The sequence below is a fragment of the Narcine bancroftii genome, chromosome 2 (assembly GCF_036971445.1).
Source record: "Narcine bancroftii isolate sNarBan1 chromosome 2, sNarBan1.hap1, whole genome shotgun sequence".
NCBI classification, from domain to species: Eukaryota; Metazoa; Chordata; class Chondrichthyes; order Torpediniformes; family Narcinidae; genus Narcine; species Narcine bancroftii.
In genome coordinates, this window is record NC_091470.1 from 173,890,245 (window position 1) to 173,914,959 (window position 24,715).

At 45.2% G+C, this 24,715-nt stretch overlaps 1 protein-coding gene and 1 long non-coding RNA gene across 8 annotated transcripts in view; one reads left to right on the top strand and one right to left on the bottom strand.

The window, feature by feature from the left end:
• hspg2 (heparan sulfate proteoglycan 2) overlaps positions 1 to 24,715 on the bottom strand; it is a 556,383-nt gene that overhangs the window by 229,693 nt on the left and 301,975 nt on the right. For all 7 annotated transcript variants that reach the window (XM_069919165.1, XM_069919159.1, XM_069919161.1 and 4 more), the window contains 4 exons: positions 23,645 to 23,721; positions 19,918 to 20,058; positions 16,952 to 17,146; positions 110 to 202 (listed from right to left, as the gene is read on the bottom strand). In XM_069919165.1, the coding sequence (XP_069775266.1) occupies positions 110 to 202; positions 16,952 to 17,146; positions 19,918 to 20,058; positions 23,645 to 23,721 (506 nt within the window). The remainder of the gene's footprint in view (positions 1 to 109; positions 203 to 16,951; positions 17,147 to 19,917; positions 20,059 to 23,644; positions 23,722 to 24,715) is intronic.
• On the top strand, positions 16,736 to 17,796 carry LOC138754622 (uncharacterized). Its single transcript, XR_011351855.1, has 2 exons — positions 16,736 to 17,155; positions 17,339 to 17,796. It is a non-coding gene; the product is annotated as an uncharacterized lncRNA (long non-coding RNA).

A 24,715-nucleotide genomic window follows, 5' to 3' on the forward strand; every position in this document is an offset into this window, starting at 1 on the left:
ACCTCGTCATTCATGGGAAACCTAAGGTAGGTATCTAAAAGTCAACATTTGTGAACTTTTCCTTGGCGTCAACAAACTTGAATGGAGATGAGGAAATGAAGTCACGTACAATGATCTGGATGTCTGCATCTGGGACAGTGGAACCCCGGAACCCTGAGTCGTAGGAGAGTGTGTATCGAAGCAGTCCACCGTAGGATGTCACCTGTCAGAGAATAGAGTAAGGTTACTTAGTACCCTTCTTACAGCAGGATCGTCGGCTTTGCAAGGGCACACACATCACCTTTCAGGCAACAGTCTGGTCCTATGTCCACAAAAACCTTGTACAGTTTGCTGAAACTTGAGCAAAGGAAACTTTAAGCTGTTGAATAGAAATGAATTTACAAAATAATGCCTTCTCCAGTGTTCTCCTGCATCAGAGCTCAAAGCTGGAAAGCAAGTGTGGACTGGAACCCCGATCTAGGGAATGGAGCGCCTTGGGAGAAGGGGCTGGACTAATGGCAGAGGCGATGGCGACCAGTTCAGTTTTATTTTGTCTGCTAAGTAACAACTCCTGCCATTAGGTGAAATTGTTCCTTGTTGCAATGTCCGGAAGGATGGTGGCTGAACGTTAGCTGTGGGATGCTTAAGTAAACTTCCTGATTGAAGCATATTTATTGGTGATCCCCACAGCCTGGCATCATTTAGAACGTAACATGCATGAAATTCTTTAACTTTTGTCTACTGTAAGGCAGAGAGTCGCCACTTTGTCCAGCACCCCTCACAGAAACCTACAGCACCTGGTGATCCTAGGCAGTCTCCCCTCCAAGAGGGGAGGCCTGTGCCTGCTTGGCTTCTGAGATCAGACAATCCCAGGCTTATTCAGGCTATCAGGGGCCAACAGTGTACTTAATGCAGTGCTACGTAAAGGACACTGTTTGACCTCCTGAGTTTCTCCAGCTTGTGATTTTACTTCAATTACGGCATCGGAAGACTCTCAGGATTTACTCCTGAATTTGGTTTTCATCTCTGAGCTTCTTGCCGTTGAATATTACTGAAATAACTACTTCACAGTACTTACTCTGTGAGCTCAGGTACAAGACTGCACAGGTAACACTGCACCATCTTACTTTCTCCTGGTGAATGGGACCACCTGATTCAAAGTCTGTCACTGCCTTTAGATGAGCACTTCATTGGAAACAAGAGCATCTGAGTTATATAATTGCAACCACACTGGTCTGTAAAAATGCACTTCCACCTCCCTCTGATCAGCACTAATATTCATAGTTTCCATGTGTTTTACTTCCCTTTAAAACCAGAAGGATCCATCTCCGACAGAATCTAAAGACCTGCAGATGCTGGAATCGTGAGCAACCGAGAAATGGCAGGCGGGAAAAGAGTCCCGACCCAAAACGCGCACTGTCTGTTTCTCTCCATGATGCTGCCTGGCCTACTGAGCCTCTCACTGTCTGCTCAGACCCAGACAATTCTCAGCTCCTTTTGTTGCCTATAGCACGGAACAAAGTAGCAATTTGTAGCAGGGGTGATGTTGGTGGTGCCCTCCCCACCCCCCACCCCCAACAGGACTCCCAAGCTCCAGTTTTTCCCCTCTATCGAAAGGACTTTTGCCGTTTGCTTAAACACTCTCCAACAATAAGAGCAGGAAGCCTTATGAGGTTGACCAAGCTGTTATCCTTGGCTACAAAGAGCAGTGGTCAGATTTGCTGCCTCAACAGGCAGAGCTAGTGTCAACACCCATACCAGGGAGGATAATCCAACCAATGAATCTCTCCTTACATATAGGGGCAGCAAGATCAACATAGCAGTTAGCACAATACTATTACAGCGCGGGTTCGAACCTGACACAGTCTGCGAGGAGTTTGTACATTCTCCCCGTGACCTGCGTGGGCTTTCCTTGGGTGTTCCAGTTTCCTCCCACCCCCCACAACATACAGGGACTTAGGGTGTGATAGAGCAACACAGGTTTCCATGGCTTCTACCATATTGTCAGTAACATTTAAAGCTCAATTGCAAAGGTGCTATCTTGTTCAATTCGAAGCAGGCACATCACTCATACCAAGTGGAACTACAACGTGCAAAAATGAAGCTTTCTAATTCGTGACTGGAAAATGCAGGTTACCTTGTTGCCCAGGTACTGTTGAGGTAGTCGCCAATAGTAATTGTTCTCAGGCAGGAGGCTGAAGCCCTTGTATAGCAGAGCATACTGGGACAGGGAAAGAGGCAGAGAAAAGATGAACAGAGAGAGTTTAGGCAGAGCAGCAGTCAAAGCCATGATCAGCTGAAGACTCCGAAATCCCCTCCCTAGAAAAGCTTGAAGTAAACTCTTTCCCTGAGAACCTACCCCTCGTTTCCTGCTGTTAAATTGAGCTCAGATGTGTTAACAAGAGTGCTGGACCTTATTGCAAAAATTAAAGTGTTATTGTTTGTCAGAAGTATTGCATGTACATGGTTAAGGAAAAAAGATGTACTGTTAGCGTAGCAGTTAGTTCGACATTATTACAATGACAGCAACCCAGGTTCCAATCCACTGCCACCTGTAAGGAATTAGTGTGCTCTCCCCGTGGCCACATTGGTTATTGTCTGGGTGCTCTGGTTTCCTCCCACGCTCCAGAGATGTACGGGATTAACAGGTCACATGGCTAAGATTGGGCAGCATGGGCTGAAAGGGACTGTTACCATGCTGTATCTCTATAAAAACAACCAAGAGATCGATGTATGGTTATCGACCTGAAACACTGGCTGTTTTTTTTCTCTTTGCAGAGGGCTTTGGCTCCCTGACTATTTATATCCCAGCAGATTGAGAAATATTGCAGGTAGAGCTTAATCCAGATAAGTATGAGGTAATGTACAGTAAAAATCCCATATCCAGAATTCAAGCAACCGGCAAAATTGTGGAAAATAGGTAAAAATTATGAAAATTTTAAATTGGCGCCCCCTAACGGTTAGTTCACAAATCATGCAACATGCAATCTCAAGCAACTGGGAAATTCACTTATCCGGCTTGTACTAATCCTATAAGTGCTGAATATTGAGATTTTCCTGTTCTTTGGGAGGTCAAGGGTCAGAGGGCAATATATTGCGAGTGGCAGGACCATCACGAGCATTGATGTACACAGGGTCTTGTGCTGCAAGTCCATAGCTCCCTGAAAGAGGGAATGAAGATGTATGGCATTCTTGCCATACATTGATTACAAAAGTCAGGTCGTCATGTTGAAGCTGTACAAAACTTTGGCCAGGCAACATGTGGAGTACTGTGTTCAGTTGCTGCATAACAGGAAAGAGGAGGAGATCTGGGAGAAGATGCAGAAGGCGGCCCAAGTTGAGTGGCAGTTAGTGCAACGCTATTACAGCACCAGAGATCCAGGTCCTAATCCCGCGCTTCTGTAAGGAGTTTGTACATTCTCCCCGTGACTGTGAGGGCTTCCTCTGGGGGCTCCAGTTTCATCCCATCCTCTAAAAACCTACAGGGTTAGAAGGTCAATTAAGTGTACTTGGGCGGCATAGATTCATGGGCCGGAAGGGCCTGTTACCATGCAGAAGGTCCATAAAAAGAATCTATGAAATGAAAATGTATGTCTATGGAAAGGAATCTCATGATTGTATGTGATGTCATGTATGTACTCTGACAATAAGTCTGAAAAAGTGTTTCAACAGGATGCTACCTGGATTATAGTGTCAGCAGAAAGGAGAGGTTGTCTGAACAATGAATGTTTTCTCTGGAGTGTCAGATGTTGAGGGGACACCCGTTAGAGTTTATAAGATTATGAGATCCAATATCCCAGAAATGAAATGTGAAATACTAGAGGATGTAGCTTGAAGTTGAGAGGGGGGTGTTCAAAGGAGATTTATGAAACTTTTTTTTAACTGAGTAAGTGTTAGATGCCTGGAATGTGCTGCCAGGGGTGGTGGTGGAAGCAGAGAGGATTGCAATATTTACAAGGTTTTTCAGACAGAGAATGGAGGGTCATGGACAATGCTTCTACCTTCAGGCGAGAGGATTCAGAGCCAGAAACTGCCAAACTGAGGAACAGTTTCTTCCCAAGGGCAGTAGGACGATGAACTGCTCAGACAACTCTCCGAGACTTTAAATACATGTGTGTGTGTGTGTGTGTGTGTGTGTGTGTGTGTGTGTGTGTGTGTGTGTGTGTGTGTGTGTGTGTGTGTGTGTGCGTGTGTGTGTGTGTGTGTGAGAGAGATTTGTCAGGTTGTACTGGTACAATTGGATTATAAATAAACTTGAACATGTGCAGGCATGGGATTCTTCTGGTATAATGGACAGCACAGCTGTGGGCCGAAGGGAATGCTCCTGTGCTGTTCTGTCCCATAAGCAACACAGGTAACAATTTCAGGCCCATTCATAAAATTGGGTTAAAAATGAGTTGGAAAGAAGCTGTTAAGATGAGAAGTGGAAGGAATAAAAGGGGAAAATATCTTCTGGCTTTACACGTGGCTGAAAGTCTACTTTATGCCCCCAGTTAGTTCTGTTCTATTGAAATCCAGGCCACGTCATCTTCTGTAGCTCTTGCAGGCCTCGGGGGGTGGGGGGGGGGTTAACGGGGCTCTGACAAAGGGGTCACCTTGCTTCAATTAGGTTTTTAATCGACCAGTGTCCAGGAGAAATCCAGTTCAGCTCCTTGGCTCGTTATTACCTTGCTGACGATCTTTCAAAGATCGGCATCCATTTAGTTACACCCCAATAAAATGCAAATATCCTTATCAGCAGTCAGTGAGCCCTGCGTTGGTGTGCACCTATCCGCCAAAACCACGCAACACGCGACACCCACCAGGTTCGAGTGGACACAACCAACATTACTTCCATTAGAAAGTCAAAAAGCAGGAAGTGGCCTGTCTGCTGTGGTCACTTTTCTTTTAACAGTCACGGGGTACGAGTGTGTGTGTCACCCCAGCTCAAGCTGAATAAGAACTCTCTTTGAGATAATTTGCAAACGGGGAGCTTGTCAGGTTCAAAATCACACTTCCGAGCCTATCACAGCAAAGCACACAGAATATTAAATTAGACCAAAAAAATCATGCCTTTAGCAGAGGCCTTATAGTTTCATTTCAAAACCACATGCACAAATCAGCTAGATCTTGGAGAGGCCTCAGTCATCACATTGTTACACCCAGTATGGAGTTGGGCCACCTCAAACCAGTCATGCCCAGAGGGCCAGAGTTTGTCATTCAACAGGCAGTATACTGATCCTCAGGAAAATACTGGAAATCCGATATAATGCAAGGAATATTCAGCAAGAGAGAAATCATGTTAACATTTCAACCCAAGGGCCTTTAACAGGAAGGGGCTTCTCTTTCCACAAATGCTGCTTGGCCTTCCGAGAACTTCCAGCAGGCCCGGTGAGCCAGATTTCTGAGGATAGTAATGTCCTGAACATGCAGAAAGCCACAAAGACTCTGGAAGATTCCATGCAGTTTAACTGTCACTACCTTCTCTGGACTTGGGTCCCACATAGAGGAAGGAATAAGATTTGTTGATTGCTGAGCTTGCAGTGAAGGGACCTTAGAAAGTCTTTTCATCTGGGTGGAAAGTCAACAACTCAATGCAAATCCTTGCTTCCAAACTGAGAAATAATAAAACTGCAATTTATATTACTCAGGTGATAGGATGTTGTGTTCAGCCTTCCCTTGGTCAGCACGGTTAGTGTAGCAGTTACTGCTACATTGTAACAGGACCAGCAACTGGGGTTCGAATCTGCGGCTGTCTGTAAGGAGTTTGTATGCTCTCCCCGTGTCTGCGTGGGTTTCCTCTGGCTGCTCCTGTCTCCTCCCACCTGTGACGATAGGTTATACTAAGCGGGTGTGGGCCGGAAGGGCCTGTAACCGTGCTGTGTGTCTCAATTTAAATTTACCAAGCGAGCACACAGTGTGTGGGCAAGACCAGTGAAGGGAATGGCCTCTGTATTATGAGGGAGGTCTCACAGAGCAACATGTGGCTCTACAGATGTGCTCCACGCTCCTCACCCCTGCCCAGCTGCCGATCAAAGGCTGCACCTAAACTCAGAGCATTGATCTCCTGCTCCACTTGTGGTGATATCCCCAAACAGCAAATCGTCACGATTAACAGCCAAGCCAACACGATCATGTTGATTTTGAAAACGGACAGGAATGGAGGTGAGAAAGTTGCTTTGTCCTCAAGCATCTGCTGAATCCCCTTCTATTTTGCAAGTGAGCAAAAGTTGAAAAATCTGTGGGCAGATGTTTTCCTGGTTCATTTGAATTGCACAGATGATGGAAGTTTCCATTTATCAATACAGAGGAGGCCATTCAAACCAATGCCTACGCCAGCTCACAAGGGAATCCCATCACCCTGACTGATGGTGAAGTAGGTTTGCATGGGGGGGGGGGGCACACCATCACGAGCTGAAGGGTCAGCATTATGCTGTCATGTTCAAAGCTCATTTAAATATCACAGTAAAACCCCAGTTATCCAGAATTCAAGCAACTGACAAACTAAAAAGTGGGAAATAAATAGGTAAAAAATACATCTCACCATTGGTTCACCAATCCACAACATGCAATCTCAACAACCAGAAAATTCACGTATCCAGCATCTACCAATCCCCATAAGTGCCGGATAACAGGGGTTTTACTGAATATAAATGTTGTGAGTGCATTTGCTTCCAGTATCCACTCAGGAGATGTGCTCCAGATTCCAAACACCTTCTGGGTGGAAACGATTCTTCCTCAATTCCCCTCTAAACCTCCTACCCTTTACCATAACCTGTGCCCCCAGTCACATCTCTGCTAAAGGCAAAGGTTTTACCTACGGCCCTTATCGATTTGAATACCCCAATCCGTTGTTAAGGAAAACAGATCCAGCCCACCGATACTTGAACCATTCCAATCTTAACGAAGGTTGGAGGGGCCACTGTATCGTGTATTTAAGCCATAGAGCTTTGTGTGAAACTGCTCCAGGTTGACACTGAGTAGAAAGTGAAATATCTCCTCACTTTTGAAAAGGGCATTTCATTCCTGCCCCATTCCTTAAAGGGATGATTGCAATGACTACAACGCAAAATCTCCATACCTTATTGTGGTGGGCAGGACGAGAAAGCAAAGATGGGGGACGAGAAGAGTGGGTAGAGGCAGTTCTTGAAGTGGGAGAGGAGGATTTGGAGTGAGATGACTTGCTGCGAGAGGCAGGGGGAGCAGGTGGTCCAGCGGACAGCAGTCGAGATGAGTGAGGTGGTGACAGCGACAGATTCCTGACACCGGGCAGGGCAGGAGCGTGCGGATTGTGCACTGGCTCAGAGGCAAAGCTGGTAATAATGGCCCATATTTCATCATCTTTTCGCTTCTGTTCTTCCAGATCAGACTACAGAGAGTGAAGGAACAAGTCATCCATAATATGGCATCTCGATAACAAAGCATCAACCCTGCAGCAAACCATAGAACACAGAAACAAGCCCTTTGGCCTTGCTGGACTACTGTCCCACTTCCTGCACCCGGACCATAGCCCCTCAAACCCCTCCCATCCACATCTTTCTTAAATGTCAAAATTGAGCCTGCAATCACCACTTATGCTGGCAACTCATTTCACACTCCCACCACTTAAAAACATTCCTCCTAAGGTTCTGCTAACACTTCTCCCCTTTCACCCTTTACGCATATCCTCTGGTTGGTATCTCATCTCATCTCAATGGGAAAAGCCTACTTGCACCCTTTATAATTGTATAAACTTCTATCAAATTTCCCCTCATTCTTCTAAGTTCCAGGGAATAAAGTCCTAACCTGCTTAACTGTTCCCTGTAACTCAGTTCCTCACATCCCAGCAACATCTTTGTAAATATTCTCTGCACTCTTTCAATCTTATTGCTTTCTCTCTTCTTGTTAGGTGACCAAATCACAACATGGGCAAATAGTGAACGATTGTACAGGCTGTTCTCGAACTTTCTCTCTGTTCCAAGGTGTTTCCTCTGTTAACTTTCATGAATATACAGTTAAACCCTGAAAATCCAATATCTCGGGACTCTCACTGATACACCAATGTGTTTTTAGATGTTAACACAGAATACATTTTCCAATGAACCAGTGAGTACAAAAGGAACATAGGACACAGCGCTGGTGAGATAATAGTATGAAAATGGGGGCCCTGAGTTTAAAGGGTGAGTGGGCCAGGGGGTTGGAAAGGAGCACGCTCGGAGTTGTCATTGGGAACTTCAAACATCTGGATAATGGTTTACTCGAGTTTCACTGATTTTATTCTCAACTGGTGCATTCCAGAATCACAGCCTTTCTCACTGTGAAAGGTTTCTATTCTGCACAATAACATCAATTTACTCCAAGTATTAAACCATAGGTATTGTCGACGGTGAAGATGTTGCCAAAACAATTGCAGCAGGATCTTGATCGTTTGGGCAGGTGGCAGAGGAATGGTTAATGGAATTTATATCAGAGAAATATGAGGTGTTGCATTTTTGGGAGGCCCAACATGGGTAGGACCTACACAGTGAATACTTTGGATCTGGGGAGAGTTATACAGCAGAAGAATCTGGGAGCACAGGCACATAGCACCTTGAAAGTGGGGTCACAGGTCGATAGGGTGGTAAAATTTGGCACATTGGCCTTCATCAATTTGCGAATAGAAGTTGGGAGGTCATATTGGAGTTGTGTAAGACATTGGTGAGTGTCTATTTGGAGTATTATGTTCAGTTCTGGTCACCGTACTGCAGGAACGACATTGTTATGATGGAGAGGATGCAGAGATTTATGAAGATGTTACCAGAACTCAGGACCCTGAGGTTGAGCAGGCTGGAGGTTTATTCCTTTGAGAACAGGATGATGAGAAGTCATCTCATCAAAGTGTACAAGATCATGAGAGGAATGGATTGGATGAATGCAGAGAGCCTTTTGCTCAGAGTAGAGGAAATCGGTAACCAGAGGACATTGGGTTGTGAGAGGGGAGAGATTTAATGGGAACTTGAGGGGTAACGTTTTTGCACAGAGGCTGGTGGGTGTACCGAACGGGTGGCTGCAGGAGGCCATTGAACCCATTGTATAACAGGAAACATACAAGAGTGGGTTGAACATTGGCTGATTGGTAGGAAGCAGAGAATCGGAATTCAGAGATCATATTCTGGTTGACTGCTGGTGTTCCACAGGAGTCGGTGTCGGGGCCACTTCTATCTATATTGCTCATCAATGATTTGGATTATGGAACGAATGGCTTTGTCGCCAAGTTTGCAGATGACATAAAGGTAGATAGAGGAGCAGGGAGTGTTGAAGAAACACGGGAGGCTGCAGAAGGACTTAGACGAAGAGAAAGAACAGAGAAGTGGTAAATGAAATATGAAAGTGTATGGTCATGCACTTTGGTAAAAGAAATAAACAGGCAGACTATTTTTCAAATGGGAGAAAACTGAAAATACCCAATGCATAGGGAACTGGGGATCTTTATGCAGGATCGCTTGAAGGTAAACTTGCAGGATGAGTCGGTGGTGAAGAAGGTAAATGCAATGCTGGAGTTCATTTCAAGAGGAACAGAATACAAGAGCAGGGATGTGATGTTGAGGGTTTATATGGCCCTGGTGAGACCTCTCATGGAATATGTGAGCAGTTTTGGGCTCCTCATTTAAGTAAGGATGATCTGACATTAGAGAGGGTTCAGAAGGAATGAAATAATTATATGAGGAATGATTGATGTACTCACTGGAATTTGGGGGGGGGGGGGTTCATTGAAGGATTTTGAATATTGAAAGGCATGGCAATGTAGATGTAGAAATGTTCTTTCCCACAGTGGGAGAGTCGAGGACAAGAGGATATCCCTCTTCAGGATTGAGAGGCATCCACTTTGAGCAGAGATGGGGAGGAATTTCTTCAGTCACAGGTTGGTGAATTTGTGGAGTTGTGGAGGCCGGGTCATTTTGGGTGTATTCAAGACAGAGATTGATAGAGGGTTCTTGATTTGCCAGGGCATCAAAGGCTATGAGAGAAGGCCAGGCAGTGGGAATGAGTGATAGCATGGATCAGCTCATGATTGAATGGTGGGGCTGACTCACTGGGCTGAATGGCCTATTTCTGCTCATATTCCTTAGGTCTTATGGTTCTATTGCAATGTTGGATCATTGGACAGGAGGGGTTTAGAGGGATATGGGCCAAATGCAGGCAGGTGGGCTCAGTCTAGGAGGAACATTTTGGTCGGTGTGGGAAGGCTTCAATTCTGTATTGTATGATTATATGACTGTTAAAATAATATCCAGAAAAGGCCAAACTCCTCTGTGTAAAAAAACAGTGTGAAATGGCATGTGTGTTATGAGGTGGGTCCGTGTGCTATGAAATACTTGCTCACACGCCATGATTAGGGAATGGGATACGTGGTTTGTCAACTCCCAGAGAAATTAATACCAGATCCTCATTAACAGGCCAGATGAAGTCAATCACCTGCTCCATTTACACTTCATGCACAGTGTCAGTTCACACCATCTAGAGAGTGAAATAAGCACATTGCTCCCTTGCTTTTCCACACTTTTAAAGGGGATTACAAAGCACTACATGATCACTCAGTGATAAAATAAGTAGATAATCTGATGAAACTGATGGGAACGAGGTTGTTAGATTCCCTTTACACATTTGCTTGCTCCATGTGCACTCAGTGAGATCAAGCTTCACACTGCCTCATGCAGACTGGCTGCTACCTTTGAAGACCGTTTAATCCTGGAGTGCGATGAGGAGGAGCCCAGGAGTTCCCAGATGGCTGCATCCTTTCTTAGCTGTTCCTCCATTATGGACGGGTCCTTCTATTCAATGTAATTCTGCATGTTATTTCGTACCAACAGAACCATCATTCCACTTAGCATGTCACCCCCCACCCCCAATCAAATTCAACATCGCACCACAAACGTGTGAATTCAACGTTAGCAAAACATGCTTCACGAAATGCAGCCTCATCGTCGGCTTGTGGTCGGCCAAGATGAGGAGTTGGCAGCTCAACACCACACAGAGGCTAATTTAGCGTGGTTCATCGCGCACACACTTTCAAAGCATGCTGAATATTCAGAGACACAACAGAGAATGTTCCTGTAAGTTCAAACTTCAAGGTGAGGGTGGCCAGATCTGTTACAGGAAGAAATAACAAAGTTACAACTAGCTTTCCAAATATAACCAAGATGACGGATGATCGCGAATCAGTAAAACTGAGGATTAACACACTAATGGGCACTGCAATTTCCTCTCCGGATGGTGTTCTTCATTCCTGCGAGAAACAGCACCCTTGGGAGCTTCTTTTGTGTTCAAGTCTCAAAATAAAACTTGAGACCTTTATGTCCTTGTGAAAAAATGGGACATCCTGCACATTAAATGCTATACAAGTGCTTGTTCTCACACTTTAACTGTTAATTGAGAGACAACCAGGATCTTGTTCCCAAGCAGCAGAAAAATGGCCGAGAATCTATTTATTTATTTAGACATACAACACGGCCACAGACCGTGCCCATTTCGACCCACGAGCCAATGCTGCCCAACTACAGCCAATTGATCTACATCCCCGGTCTGTTTTGAACAGAGGGAGGAAACCAGAGCATCCACAGGAAACCCACGCAGACAATGGGGAGAATGACCAAACTCCTTACAGACAGTGCTGGATATGAACCCTGACTGCTCGTCCTGTAACAGCGTTTCGCTAACCACTACACTAACTGGGCCACCCTAATTGTTGGGGGGAAAGCATACAAACACCTCAGGTTTTGGAACTTTGCACAAAGTAATCTTTCAGTGTTTGGAAGCAATACTCAAGCTTACTCCCGTCATCTCCACCAATGAATTTAGTTTAAATCTGAACTTCCGGCTAGCCAGGAAGGTCTTTGAGATCAAAAGTAACTCCAGCTGGCAAAGTGATCAGCAGACAATGGCATCTTGGAGGAAGGGGGAAGGAAGGCCAACACAAACATCTTGAGCTTGAACTAAATAAGGAGCAGAATTGGGAGAAAATTGTCGATGAGATACAAATGGAAAGCAGAGAATGCAGACAAAAAATAGAACAAGAGGTTGAAGAGCAATATTTCAATGTCACACGAGGAATCATCAGCTCAAGTAGTCAGGGTTTAACTAGTGTAAAATACAAAAGTCTACAGACACTGATTGAAGTGAAAGCACAACGCTGGAGAAACTCAGCAGGTCAAGCAGTGTACTTTATGCACCAAAGATAAAGATACATAACCAATGTTTTGGACTTGAATTCTTCAGCAAGGTATCTGTTTGTGCAAAATGCAGGCAGGTGCCTGAATGTTCTCACTGAGTCATCGAGAACTTCAAATTCCTGGGTGTCAACATCTCCGAGGATTTGTCCTGGAGCCTCCATGTTGATGCAATCGGGAAGAAGGCCTGCCTGTGGTACACTTTGTGAAGTGTTTGAGGAGATTCGGTATGACACCGAAGACACTCAAAAACTTCCACAGGTGGACCGTGGAGAGCATTCCGCTGGTTGCATCACTGCCTGGTATGGAGGTGCCAACTCTCAGGACAAGAATAAACTCCAGAGGGTGGCTAACTCGGCCTGCGGCATCACAGGCACCAGACTTCACTCCATCGAGGACATCGACATGAGGCCGTGTCTTAAAAAAGCAGCCTCTCAAAGAATCCCCCCCCCCCCCCCCCCCGCCCAGGCCAGGCCCTCTTCACTCTGCTACCATCAGGGAAATGGTACAGGAGCCTAAAGACAAGCACTCCGCGTCACAAGGACAGCTTCTTCCTCGCTGCCATCAGGTTCCTGAATAACCAATAAACCAAAGACACTGCCTCACTTTTCATGCATTGTTATTTTTATCTTTAATTTTTCTATATTATTATTGTGATGGTTTAATCTGAATGTTTGCCACTAAACACTGAATTTCATGGTTTGTTCATGTCAATAAATTATTCTTTTGATGACGGGCGCAAGCCTGAAATGTTGGTAATGTATCTATATCTTTGGTATATCTTTGGCTTGGCTTCGCGGACGAAGATTTATGGAGGGGGTAAAAAGTCCACGTCAGCTGCAGGCTCGTTTGTGGCTGACAACTCCGATGTGGGACAGGCAGACATGGTTGCAGCAGTTGCAGGGGAAAATTGGTTGGTTGGGGTTGTGTGTTGGGTTTTTCCTCCCTTGCCTTTTGTCAGTGAGGTGGGCTCTGCGGTCTTCTTCAAAGGAGGTTGCCGCCCGCCAAACTGTGAGGCGCCAAGATGCACGGTTTGAGGCATTATCAGCCCTACTGAGTTTCTCCAGCAGTGTGTTTTTCTAGGGTTTTTCTGGTGATGTCACCACACTGTGGGGACAGATCACTGGCCGTCATGACAAATGTACAGCACTGCCTTTAACTAGCTCTTGCCCTGCTTGTGAAAAGGTAAACTTTGTTGAAAGCGGAAATGAACAGGGCATTTTCCTTTCTTATTGCAAAGTGCCCAAATGTCTCTGACAACCACTCAGAGTTGACATGCAGGCAAACCACTCTCCTCATAATTGACACATTATTATGGGCTGTTTTTAGTCTTTGCACCATGCTTGGCCATACACTATGTGCTCACAAATGCACACATAACCCCATGCCTTAGACACTCCACACAGGATTCAAACACAATTTGGTTCAATAATTTTGCAAAAGCAAATCCCCTTTTACTACTGACGTCAACCGTGCCAAGGCACACTCGAGCAAACACAGGCATTGCATCGCAGAGAAGGGTCGCTCTACCTTGTGCCCACGTCGAATGCGGGCATAGAACTCCTCCCGCTGAAGAAAGGGAATGAACAACAGTGAGAGTTAAACGGTGCAGTTTGACCAGTTTCACCAAGGGTCCAGGTACAGTCAGAGCAAGGAAGACCCACTTTTCTGTGGTGTCTTTCACTTATTCTCAGGATGTGTCAGATCTCTCGGTGGCCAAGAATGAACCCCAGGTGTAAGTCACTATTGAAACATAGGATTTATTGTTGCCAAATCACATGCATTGTAGCAGCTCAGAAACACAGTGACCACATCATGTGAAACTACAGATGTCTGGTAATACCCAGCAGGCATACAGGGGGAGAGAAAAACAGTCATTTTTCAAGTCGACAACCCTTTTTTTTGTTCCCAATGCTGTTTGCCTGGAGAGGCACTTCCAATGTTTTTAATTAAACAGTTAAACTGATTTAGCCATGCTAAACGAGGATTCGCCAGGACACCACAAAACCATGCAATGGGACCTTCTGCATCCACCTGACAGAGCAGACAGGCTCTCAGCTTCAGGTCTTGAGTGAAAGGCAGAACAATTTGTCAGCCCTGCATTGGATCACAGCTTGGATCTGCGCGCTCCATGACCTCCTGATTCCAATGTTGACTGTGGGAACATGTTTGCTCTTTAACTTGAACTGATGACAGATTTGGTATCTTACCACTGGGGCAGTGGGCAGAAGGATGTATGATTAATGAGTTGTGTTGCAAGCCAGATATTACGTCCATTATTTTGTGGTGAGAATTGTTTTGGAGGCAATTCAAATTTAATCACATTAACCAAGACCTTGTCTCAAATTACTGATGCTGTTCCAACCGCCTCATCCAAAGCCGTACCTTAATGAGCCCTGTGTGCAGACAGGGATTAGCTTATTTCAACAGAACAGGACTTCTCTGCCTTTGAATGGCAGTCTGGGAATGTTCACAGAATACACCGCAGATATAATCTAACCTTCCAACTTTGGGATTTGCTAACCTGAATTAATTATGGACAAAGTACAGTTCCATAATTAATTCAGGTTAGCAAGTCTCTCTTTGTATATGACAACACACTCACATTGTTCATAGTATCACGCAGCCCAGGAACAGGCCCTTCAGCCCAACTTGCCTCTGCTGACCAAAATGTCCCACCCACACATCCCACTTGCCTGTGTTTGGCTCATATCCTTCAAAACCCATCTTATTCATGTATCTGTCCAATATTTTTCTTCAACCTGCCTTGGCCACCTCCTCCGGCAGCCTTTTCTGCACACTCACCCTCTTTGCAAAAAAGTTACCCTTCAAATTATTTGTTACCACATATACTCATGTAATAGTCACGTTTTGGGGACCAATATTTCAGGTCCAATTTGGCTAGTTGACTTTCACACGGATACTACCTTTGACCCCGGTAAGTACCTGCGCCGTTTGAGACATCAGGAGCTTGGATGGCCAGGACCAGGAAGTAAGTCCGCGATCGGGCATCAGGAGCTTGGATGGGCGTTGGCTGAGGTGAGGATCCGCGGTTGGGGTGTCAGGAGCTCGGATGGGCGGCCGATCAGGGTCAAAAAATTAGGGTCGACTTTTACATAGGATCGACTATTACACGAGTATATATGGTAAATCTCTCCCCTTCACCTTAAACCCTTGTCAGATGGTTACCGAGTCTCCTGTTAATATTGAAGTATTCAGTGAGTTTAAGAGCACGTGGCATCAGCCTCCAGCAGAATTGCAGAAAGAATTGGACAACTAACACTGGGATGTGGAGTCAACCCTTCGCCAGGACTCACCGGTTCACAGAAACAGACACTCGGTTTTTTATTCCCATCAGTGCATTTTGTTCGGCTCCAGAAACAGATGCCATCAGAGTTATTAACTTGGGTAGACTGCACAGTTATTCCTTATGGGAACACTGGGTGCTCTAAAGCAGCCATTCTCAACCTTTGTTTGGCTATGGCCCCCTTAAGACTCTGCTCAAAGTTTATGGGCCCCCTTCCCTGTGAAGCAGTTGAGTTTTGGTTTCTTCCGTACTTCTCTCCCACCGACTACATAAAACACATTAAAATATTTATATTATGTGTGGTGAAAAGAAAACAAGGTGTTTACTTAAATGTGCTGTGGGCCCCAGGGTGAGTGTATGGCCCTGGTTTTAAAGATACATCAGTTCAAATAATACTCACAAACATTCACAAAATTGTGCCTTCTGAACATTACACAGTAAAATCCCTGTTATCCGGAATTCAAGGAACTGGCAGTCTCAAACAACCGGCAGAGGTTTAAAAAAAAAAATCAGCGCCCCCTAGTGGTCGGTTTGTCAATCCACACAATACGCAATCTCAAGCAACTGGCAAAATCATTTATCCAGCATCTACCAATCCCCATAGCTTTCTTAACATAGCCTTGCCAGGGATGGTGGCGGAGGCTGAAACACTGGGCCCATTTAATGAACTCTTATTTAGATAGGCACATGGTTGAAAGAAGAGGAGAGGGTGAAGAGGTGGGAAGAGTTTAGTTTTTTTTGGTAGGAATATATAGGTCGGCACAACATCGAGGGGTGAAGGGCCTGTGCTGTAATGTTCTATAGGTGCCGAATACCAGGGTTTGCCTGCTCAATGATTTTCACAGCTGGGTGGAAGAAAATACAATGGAGGGGAAGAGGTCAACATTAACATTCTCCGAACTCAGGAGTTTGCACTGTGTTGCTCAAACATCTGTCAAGCTCATTAGATGGGAATTCCTGCATCCCCATTTGTAATTCACAGTAGCTACCTCATTCCCCAGAGGCCAGGAACTGAGTACTTTTCCAGTGATCCTTTGGAGCAGGGAAGCAGATGTACTCCCTCCAGGGCTCTGAAGGATGCCTTGGCCTCCAACCAAAGCACTGAAAGGCAGCATCTACTCTCGACAGTCCAGGGCTGTGACCCCTCACTGGCCTGGCTGCCCAAGATGAGCCCTAGTGTAGACAATGGTCAATCAATCCCTCAAGGTTGCTGTGGTAATTGATGGATTGTGAGCTGGAGGGCCTGTACTGTGCTGTAATGTTCTATGTTCCGGAGTTCACACCAACTCCTGCTCATTCAGTCAACGATCATGTGGAAATGATTCAAGGCACAGAAACTTAACCAATCCTCACCATTGGGACAGTGGAGGGAGATTCAATGTGAACGGTCAGTTGAACCATCTCCCTCACGAGTCCCGTGAAAGTTGTGAGCAGCCCCTCAGAGAATTAACCGCAAAGCTCCGGTGTCCGATGGGCAGTGTGCGGTTCTGCAGCCCCCTACCTTGTCTCCTTTAAATGCTTCTGGCAACTGCCAGTAGTAGGACTCCTGGGTGTAGTGGCCAAAGCGTCCGAAGGAGAGTTGTGGCTGTCCCTGCCTCACTGTCACCGTGAATCCGGAGGTGATGCGTGTGGTGCCCTGACGGCTCACCAGGGAGAAATTCTGGAAGTTATTCGGTGGAACAAATGGACTGGCAACCTGCAAAAGGTAACAGAATGACATTCAGTGACGTGACCACAGGGGTACCAGATCCATCAATTCCCATGACCTTGAAATGACCCCGAGAATAGATTAGATATGACAACACTTCAAGGGCTGAAATACAATATGTCACTCTTGTCTCGACAACTGATTTCGTTTTCGAGCCTTTTAACTTTTAATTTTCGATAGATAATGACATGCTGAACCAGATCAACTTGGTTAAAAGAGGGGCAATAGTCGGTAATATCCATTGAAGATTCCGATTCTCCATTGGGAATATTTAAGACGTGTGATCAACAAAGGTGAAGTACAGAACCTGCAGCCAGTTCAGCAGGGTATCTGAAGCACCAGAACGTACAACCCCTTGCTTCACGAATCAGGGACAGCTCCAATACCACAAAAGGACTGTCTGAAATATTCCTGTCACTATTTTTTTGCAGTAGGATTTATTACCTATTTTTATTTTTGTGATGAATCTGCGTCATGCTGTCAGCCTTTCTCTGTGCTTAGTCTGTTCTCCTGACATTGGCCGTGTATTATCTCTACCACGAAATACACTCCCCTTGGCTATAAACTGTGAATGCACCCATTATCATTCATTATTCTATTACTAAGTTTCTACTAATAAATGCATGAATTCTGGTTAACTATACAGCCTGGTTCCTTCATTAACTGGCACTTCAATTTTATTATCTATTATCTATTTTTTGATGTATTTATCATCTTGCAGCTGTTTTGTAGTTTTTTTTTACAAATACCTGCTCAATTTTGGGCACTGTACTATACATGTGACAATTGGTTATGTAGCTTTATCTCCGCTGTATACTGTTTGACCAGCTGAGTTTCTCCGGCCTTGTGCTTTCACTTCAACCACGGTGTCTGCAGACTTTGGTGTTTCGATCGTCCGTGACAATAAACTTTTTTTAAAAATCAGAATCTTTCTGAAGGATCCCCTGTCCGAAATTCTCCAATTCAGTAGAATGACAGGGGATCGCACTGAAACATTTCAGAGGTTGAAAGGCATGGACAGGGTAGATGCAGAAAAGTTTTTTCCCATGGTGGGAGAGTCTAGGACAAGAGGGCACAACTTCAGGATTGAAGGGCATCCGCCTGGAACAGAGATGCACAGAATTCTTTTAGCCAGAGGGTGGTGAATCTGTAGAATTTGTTGGACAAGATTGATAGATTCTTAATTAGTCAGAAGACCAAAGGTTATGGCGAGAAGGCCAGTCAGAGGGGCTGACTGGGAAAATGGATCATCTCATGATTAAATGTTGGGGCAGACTCGATGGGCTGAATAGCCTATTTCTGCATCTGTGTTGAATGGTCTTATCTAATTGAGTTTTTTGAGGAGGTATCAAAAGACAATGATGAGAGTTAGGGCAGTAGATGTGGTCTATATGGATTTTAGCAAGGCATTTGACAATGTCCCTCACAAGAGACTCTTCCAGAAAGTCATGAGGCACAGGAACCTTGGCTGTGTGGATCAAAAATTGGCTTGTAGGAAGAAAGCAGAAAGTAGCAGTGGAAGGTAAGTATTCTACCTGGAAGTCGGTGACATGGAATGCTGCAAAGATCTGTTCTGGGACCCCTGCTCTTTGTGATTTTTATTAATGACCTGGATGAAGAGGTGGAAGGATGGGTCAGTAAGTTTGCAGATGACACAAAGGTTGGAGGAGCCGTGGATGGAGCTGAAGGTTGTCAAAGGTTACAAGAGGATATAGACAGGATGCAGAGTTGGGCAGAAAAGTGGCAGATGGAGTTCAATCTGGATTAAGTGTGAGGTGATGCATTTTAGAAAGACAAACCAGAAGGCTGAGTACAGGGTTAATGGTTGGTTACTTAAGAGATGAAAAGAGGGAACTTGGGGTGCAATTCCAAGATCGTCACACAGGTTGATAGGATAGTTAAGAAGGCCAATGGGCTTCATTAATAGGGGGATTGTGGATGCGTGGAATGACTTGCCAGGGATGGTGGTGGAGGCTAAAACATTAGGGGCATTTAAGAGACTCTGAGACAGGCACATGAATGGAAGAAAAATAGAGGATTATGGGGTAGGGTGGGTTTAGTACCTTTTTTAAGGAATGGCACAACATCGAGGGCCGAAGGGCCTGTACTGTGCTGTCATGTTCTAGGTTCTATATCTATAACGTGAAGTTTCAATTGAGGGCATGCTGTTCATCCTTAACTTCAATGAGGCACAAGGCTGCCACATCTTTGGAATATGACTGATTCCAACTCATCAAGGCATGGTCAAGATCCTAACAGCTCACTTATCTCCCAGTGCATACCATTGACCACCTGGAGACTATTTCCCTTTGCACTCATCCACATTTGGAACATGCATTTGACCCCTTAATGGAGGCTCAAGTTCTGCTCCACAGATGCAAATTCTGCTCCAGATAAATGTGACCATTGACAAAGGGAAAGTTACTTGTTATGGAAGAACTGAAATCACAAACGATAAAGGTTTGGCACACGAAACACTATCTGACTATTTCTATTCACTGATTCTGTCCAACCTGCTGAGTTCATCCAGTAATTCTTAGTTTGTTCACCAACTATAAAGATGGCGGTATTCACCCTATCACAGTTGAACAGACCTTGGACCTACAGCTGACCCCAGTTACGAAGTCAGATCATTAGCAGGGCAGGAACACCACAGCTGTCCCAGTGGTCCTGGTCATAGCACAGCAAGGAAAGCGAATTCCCCCCGTAGTTAAGATCAATCTCTGAAAGAGTAATCCCCCTTTGTAGAAGGAACGTACCAGTTTCCTGTAGTAGGAGGAGCTGCTGCATTGCTGGGTCACCCCCATACAGAAACACGGAAGGCATCCCTCTCTGTTATCTGCACTCAGGAAGAAGTAACCGGCCTTGCACTTGTCACAAGACTGGCCTTCCACAAGAGGCTGCAATTAGAAAGAAACACCATACCATCAGGCTCAATTTAAACACCTAGCAAACTAAAGTTGAGTGGTATTAATAGCACAAGTTAAATATGGTAAGCATTTTGAAGTCTCTTTCAAAAGGGGACAGCACTTGAACCAGATTGTTAACAAAATGCCTTCTCAGGAAGAATAATCTATTGGCTGTGTATGTGATATGTTACAGGCTTTGGGTGGGTATGTGACGTGTTACTTGAGTTGGGTGTGTATGTGATGTGTTACCGGAGTTGGGTGTGTATGTGACGTATTTCTGGAGTTGGGTGTGTATTTGACATATTACTGGAGCTGGGTGTGTATGTGATGTGTTCCTGGAGTTGGGTGTGTATGTGACGTTTCTGGAGTTGAGTGTGTATTTGACGTGTTACCGGAATTGGGTGTGTATGTGACATGTTACCGGAGTTGGGTGTGTATTTGACGTATTAATGGAGCTGGGTGTGTATGTGACGTGTTCCTGGAGTTGGGTGTGTATGTGACGTGTTTCTGGAGTTGAGTGAGTATTTGACGTGTTACTGGAGTTGGGTGTGTATGTGATGTGTTCCTGGAGTTGGGTGTGTATGTGATCTGTTTCTGGAGGTGGATGTGTACGTGATGTGTTACTGGAGTTGGGTGTGCATGTGTCGTGTTACTGGAGTTGGGTGTGTGTGTGGCATGTTACCGGAGTTGGGTGTGTACGTGATGTGTTACTGGAGTTGGGTGAGTGCGTGGCGTGTTACCAGAGTTGGATGTTGGTATGACATGTTACTGGAGTTGGGTGTGTATGTGATGTGTTATCGGAGTTGGATATTTGTTTAACATATTCTCGGAGTTGGGTGTGTATGTGATGTGTTACTGGAGTTGGGTGTGTATGTGACGTGTACTGGAGTTGGGTGTGTGTGTGTGTGACATGTTACCAGAGTTGAGTGTGTATGTGACATGTTACCGGAGTTGGGTGTGTACGTGACAGGTTTCTGGAGTTGGATGTGTATGTGATGTGTTACCGGAGTTGGGTGTGTATGTGACGTGTTACCGGAGTTGGGTGTGTATGTGACATGTTACTGGAGTTGAGTGTGTATGTGACATGTTACCGGAGTTGGGTGTGTATGTGACGTGTTACCAGAGTTGGGTGTGTATGTGATGTGTTTCTGGAGTTGGGTGTGTTGCATGGGTAATACATTTTTTGCCATGAGCCTGTAACAAGGTGGGAGTAGCATCCTTGAACAGCTCAGTCCTTTCAGTTTTTCTCATGACACAGGTATGATCAGCATTTCTCGGTTCAAGACCAGTCTTTTCCAATGGCTATCAGGCTTTTGAACCTCTGGTTATTCCCCAACCATTAGATCCAACACAGATTATCTGCGGTACTGAAACACCACTCTTTATCTTGCACCAACTGTAACTGTGACTATATATTACTGGCATCCATCTTTTATATTTATATGCATTATCTCATGACTGTGTTAATTTAGTGTATAGAATTGGAGTTTTTTTTTAACAAAATGTTCCTGTGTGGCTACAGCAGTAAGAATTTTGGTGCATATCTGTGTGTTTGTTAATCAACTCATCTCATTCCTTAGCCAATGGAGTCCATGCACATTTACAGACCGATCTCATTCCCTCCCTCATTCCCCCAGTGATGTGTTCTCCTCACAATGGCATCAGCTAATCTACCCCTCCCCTACACACCAGGGGCAATTTACCGCACCAATGAATCGACCGACCTGCACATCTTTGGGACGTGGGACGAACCCGGCAGAAACCTATTTGGTCACAGGGAGAACAGACAAACTCCACAAGGACAGTGCCATAGGCCAGGACTAAGCTCAGTTCAGTGGAGCCAAGATGAAGCGGTGATACCAGCTATACTGATGAGTGAGGTGCTCCAGGATTCAAGCCCAGCAATGGTGGAGGAACGACAATACCTGGACAAGTCAATGTAGCATGACTAAGAGTGGAAGGTGTGGTGGCTTTGGCTCCCGTGCTCCCTTGGTGACTGAGGTTGTAGGTGTGGGAGGTCGGATCAGAGCAATCGCAGCACAGAAATGCAGTGCAAATGTGTGGCCGTTCGAGCAGGCCGCCTTCCCGCGGATGGCACTGACACACTCGAATCTTTCAGTCAAACGACCTTTATAAATAGTTGAAAGCCAGGTGATTGTGTGACTTACTTTAGGATGCCAAGCTTTTGGCCAGTTCTTGCAGCCATGGTAGTTGTATTGCTGAGGGAGCTAAATCTCTGGTCTATCACAATGTGCACAATCATGAGCTGTGGTCCCACCCAGGTCTCAGGAGCACCTTTTTCACTGGCATCCCAGTTAATTGGCTGTGCAGTGACCCAGGATAAGGAAGCCCTTTGAGCCGTTTCCACTGGGACACTAATTGCTTTTCCACTGAACACAACTCATCCCCGGGGATCGGAGTATTCTACCTTCAACTGGAAATGGGTGACTTTCTGCTCTCCCTTTTCCACTGGTTTTATCAGCAAACACCAGCTTCAGCAAACACTGGAGATATGAAGAGGGGAGGTGGTTAATCTCCGGCGTGAAATGACCGTCTTCCTTTTCCGCTGGACCTTGTCCCAGTAAATGCCCAGTTAATTCCCTGGGACAAGGAGCCAGTGAAAAAGAGGCGAGAGAAAGACCAATGAGAACTCTTCTATCTCAGAGACTCAAAGACAGTAATGTTTATCAATCAACCAACTTCCTGTCTCAACATCAAACTGAATGCCATGATGAACAGGCACTGTCTATCCTCAGTTGCTGGGATGATGGGGCTGGTCTAAAAACACGTCCCTAAATTTGTGATGCTAGGCCGTTGCAATTCCTCTTCCTGCACCCATGAAGAAAGGGAAAGGTTCACGCCGACCTCATTTATATTTGGGGTCTTGATGTAGCCTCAGCAACAATGGCGAAACCAAGCACAGACCCCCCCCAAGGCCCCTGCACTCTGTCCACCATGGTCAACCTCAGTGTCTGGTTGTTGCCATTTCAATTCCCCTTCCCATTCCCACACCAAGTCTTCATCCTTCCTGGGGCTTTTTGGCTACCATGGTGATCAGCAGGGCGAACTACAGGAACAACAACCCATGTTGCATCTGGGAAGGGAACAACAAATGGCATGAACATTTCAGGCAACCCCTCAGGTCCCGGGTTCTCCTCTCTCTGGTCCCTCTCATGTTTATCCCCTTTCACAGACCCTTGTCCAATCTCATCACCCATCTTCATCTCCCTCCCTCTACTGAACTACCTACCCACCAGATCCCCTCCCCATCTGGTTCCAGTTGCCCTTCATCTCTCCCCTCCTGCTTCCCATAATCGCCATCTTTTTAAGAAACACCTTTTACCTGCTACTCCTCCAATTTAAAAGTACTTTACACTTTGAACCATACTTGGATCAAATTGGGGTGGTGGCATGGTTAGTGCACTGGGGTTTGTAGATTAATTGGGTGGCATGGACTCATGGGCCAAAAGGGCCTGTTACTGTGCTGCATGTCTAAATCTTTTAAAAATCTGATTTGTCTGGGTACATTAATGAAGGAGGGGGAGGGGGGGAATCTCCAGGGACAGATGTCTTTTACCTTGCATCTGCACTTCCCACTGGCGTCACATTGGGTTTCGATGCTGCCTCTCCAATCACAAGTGCAGTGACCTGTAACTGAGTAAACAAGAAAAATCAGAATTTCATTTATAAATTTAACAAGGTCAGAAAGGTTAAATTTCTGTACATGATCCCAGTCGCACCTGGCAGGAGATCAGCGCTGGCTTCACATAAAGTAAAACAAAAACACTGGAGCAGAGCAGGGAACAACAAAGAATTCATTCAAGTCAGGTTTATTGCCATCTAATCGCACAAGTACAAACCAAAGAAACAGCTTTCTCCGGTCGGACTCTCACTGCAAAATAAAGGTACAACGAAAGAAAGGAGATAATCCCCTGGAGAGAAAAAAATCAATGTCGGCTGAGCAAGAAAAATGAGCGAAAAGTGAAGATGCTCATTAATTTATAAAAGAAATTTAGACCTACAGCACGATAACAGACCATTTCATGTCCGAGCCATCTAATTTACACCCAATGAACCTGGTACATTTTGAATGGTGGGAGGAAAACCCACTCAGACACAGGGAGAATGTACAAACTCCTTACAAGGGATTCAAACCCCGGTCCCAATCGCCGGCGCTGTTAAAGCGTTACCCTAACCCTATGTGCGATACATTAGTATGTGATAAATATTAGGCTCTGCCAACAGATAAGGTGTTGGATTCAATTTAAAAAAGTCCTATTTTCAGGGAGCAATAAGATTCCATATTAACTAGGGCACATAGTCAAATCTTACACCAGAGATTGACCACATAAAAAAAACACTCACATTGAGAAAATTCAGCCCTGTCAGTTTTAAAATTTAAATTTTAAAATTTGGATATACAGCACAGTAACAGGGCCCATGAGCCCATGCCGCCCAATTATATCCAACTGACCTACAACCAACCCTCGGTACGTTTTGAACAGTGGGAGCAAACCCACACACACACTGGAAGAATAGACAAACTCCTTACAGACAGTGCCCGATTCGAACCCCAGTTGCTGGCGCTGTAACAGCGTTGCATTAACCGCCACACTAACCGTGCTGTTGCTGAGAGATATGGTGATAG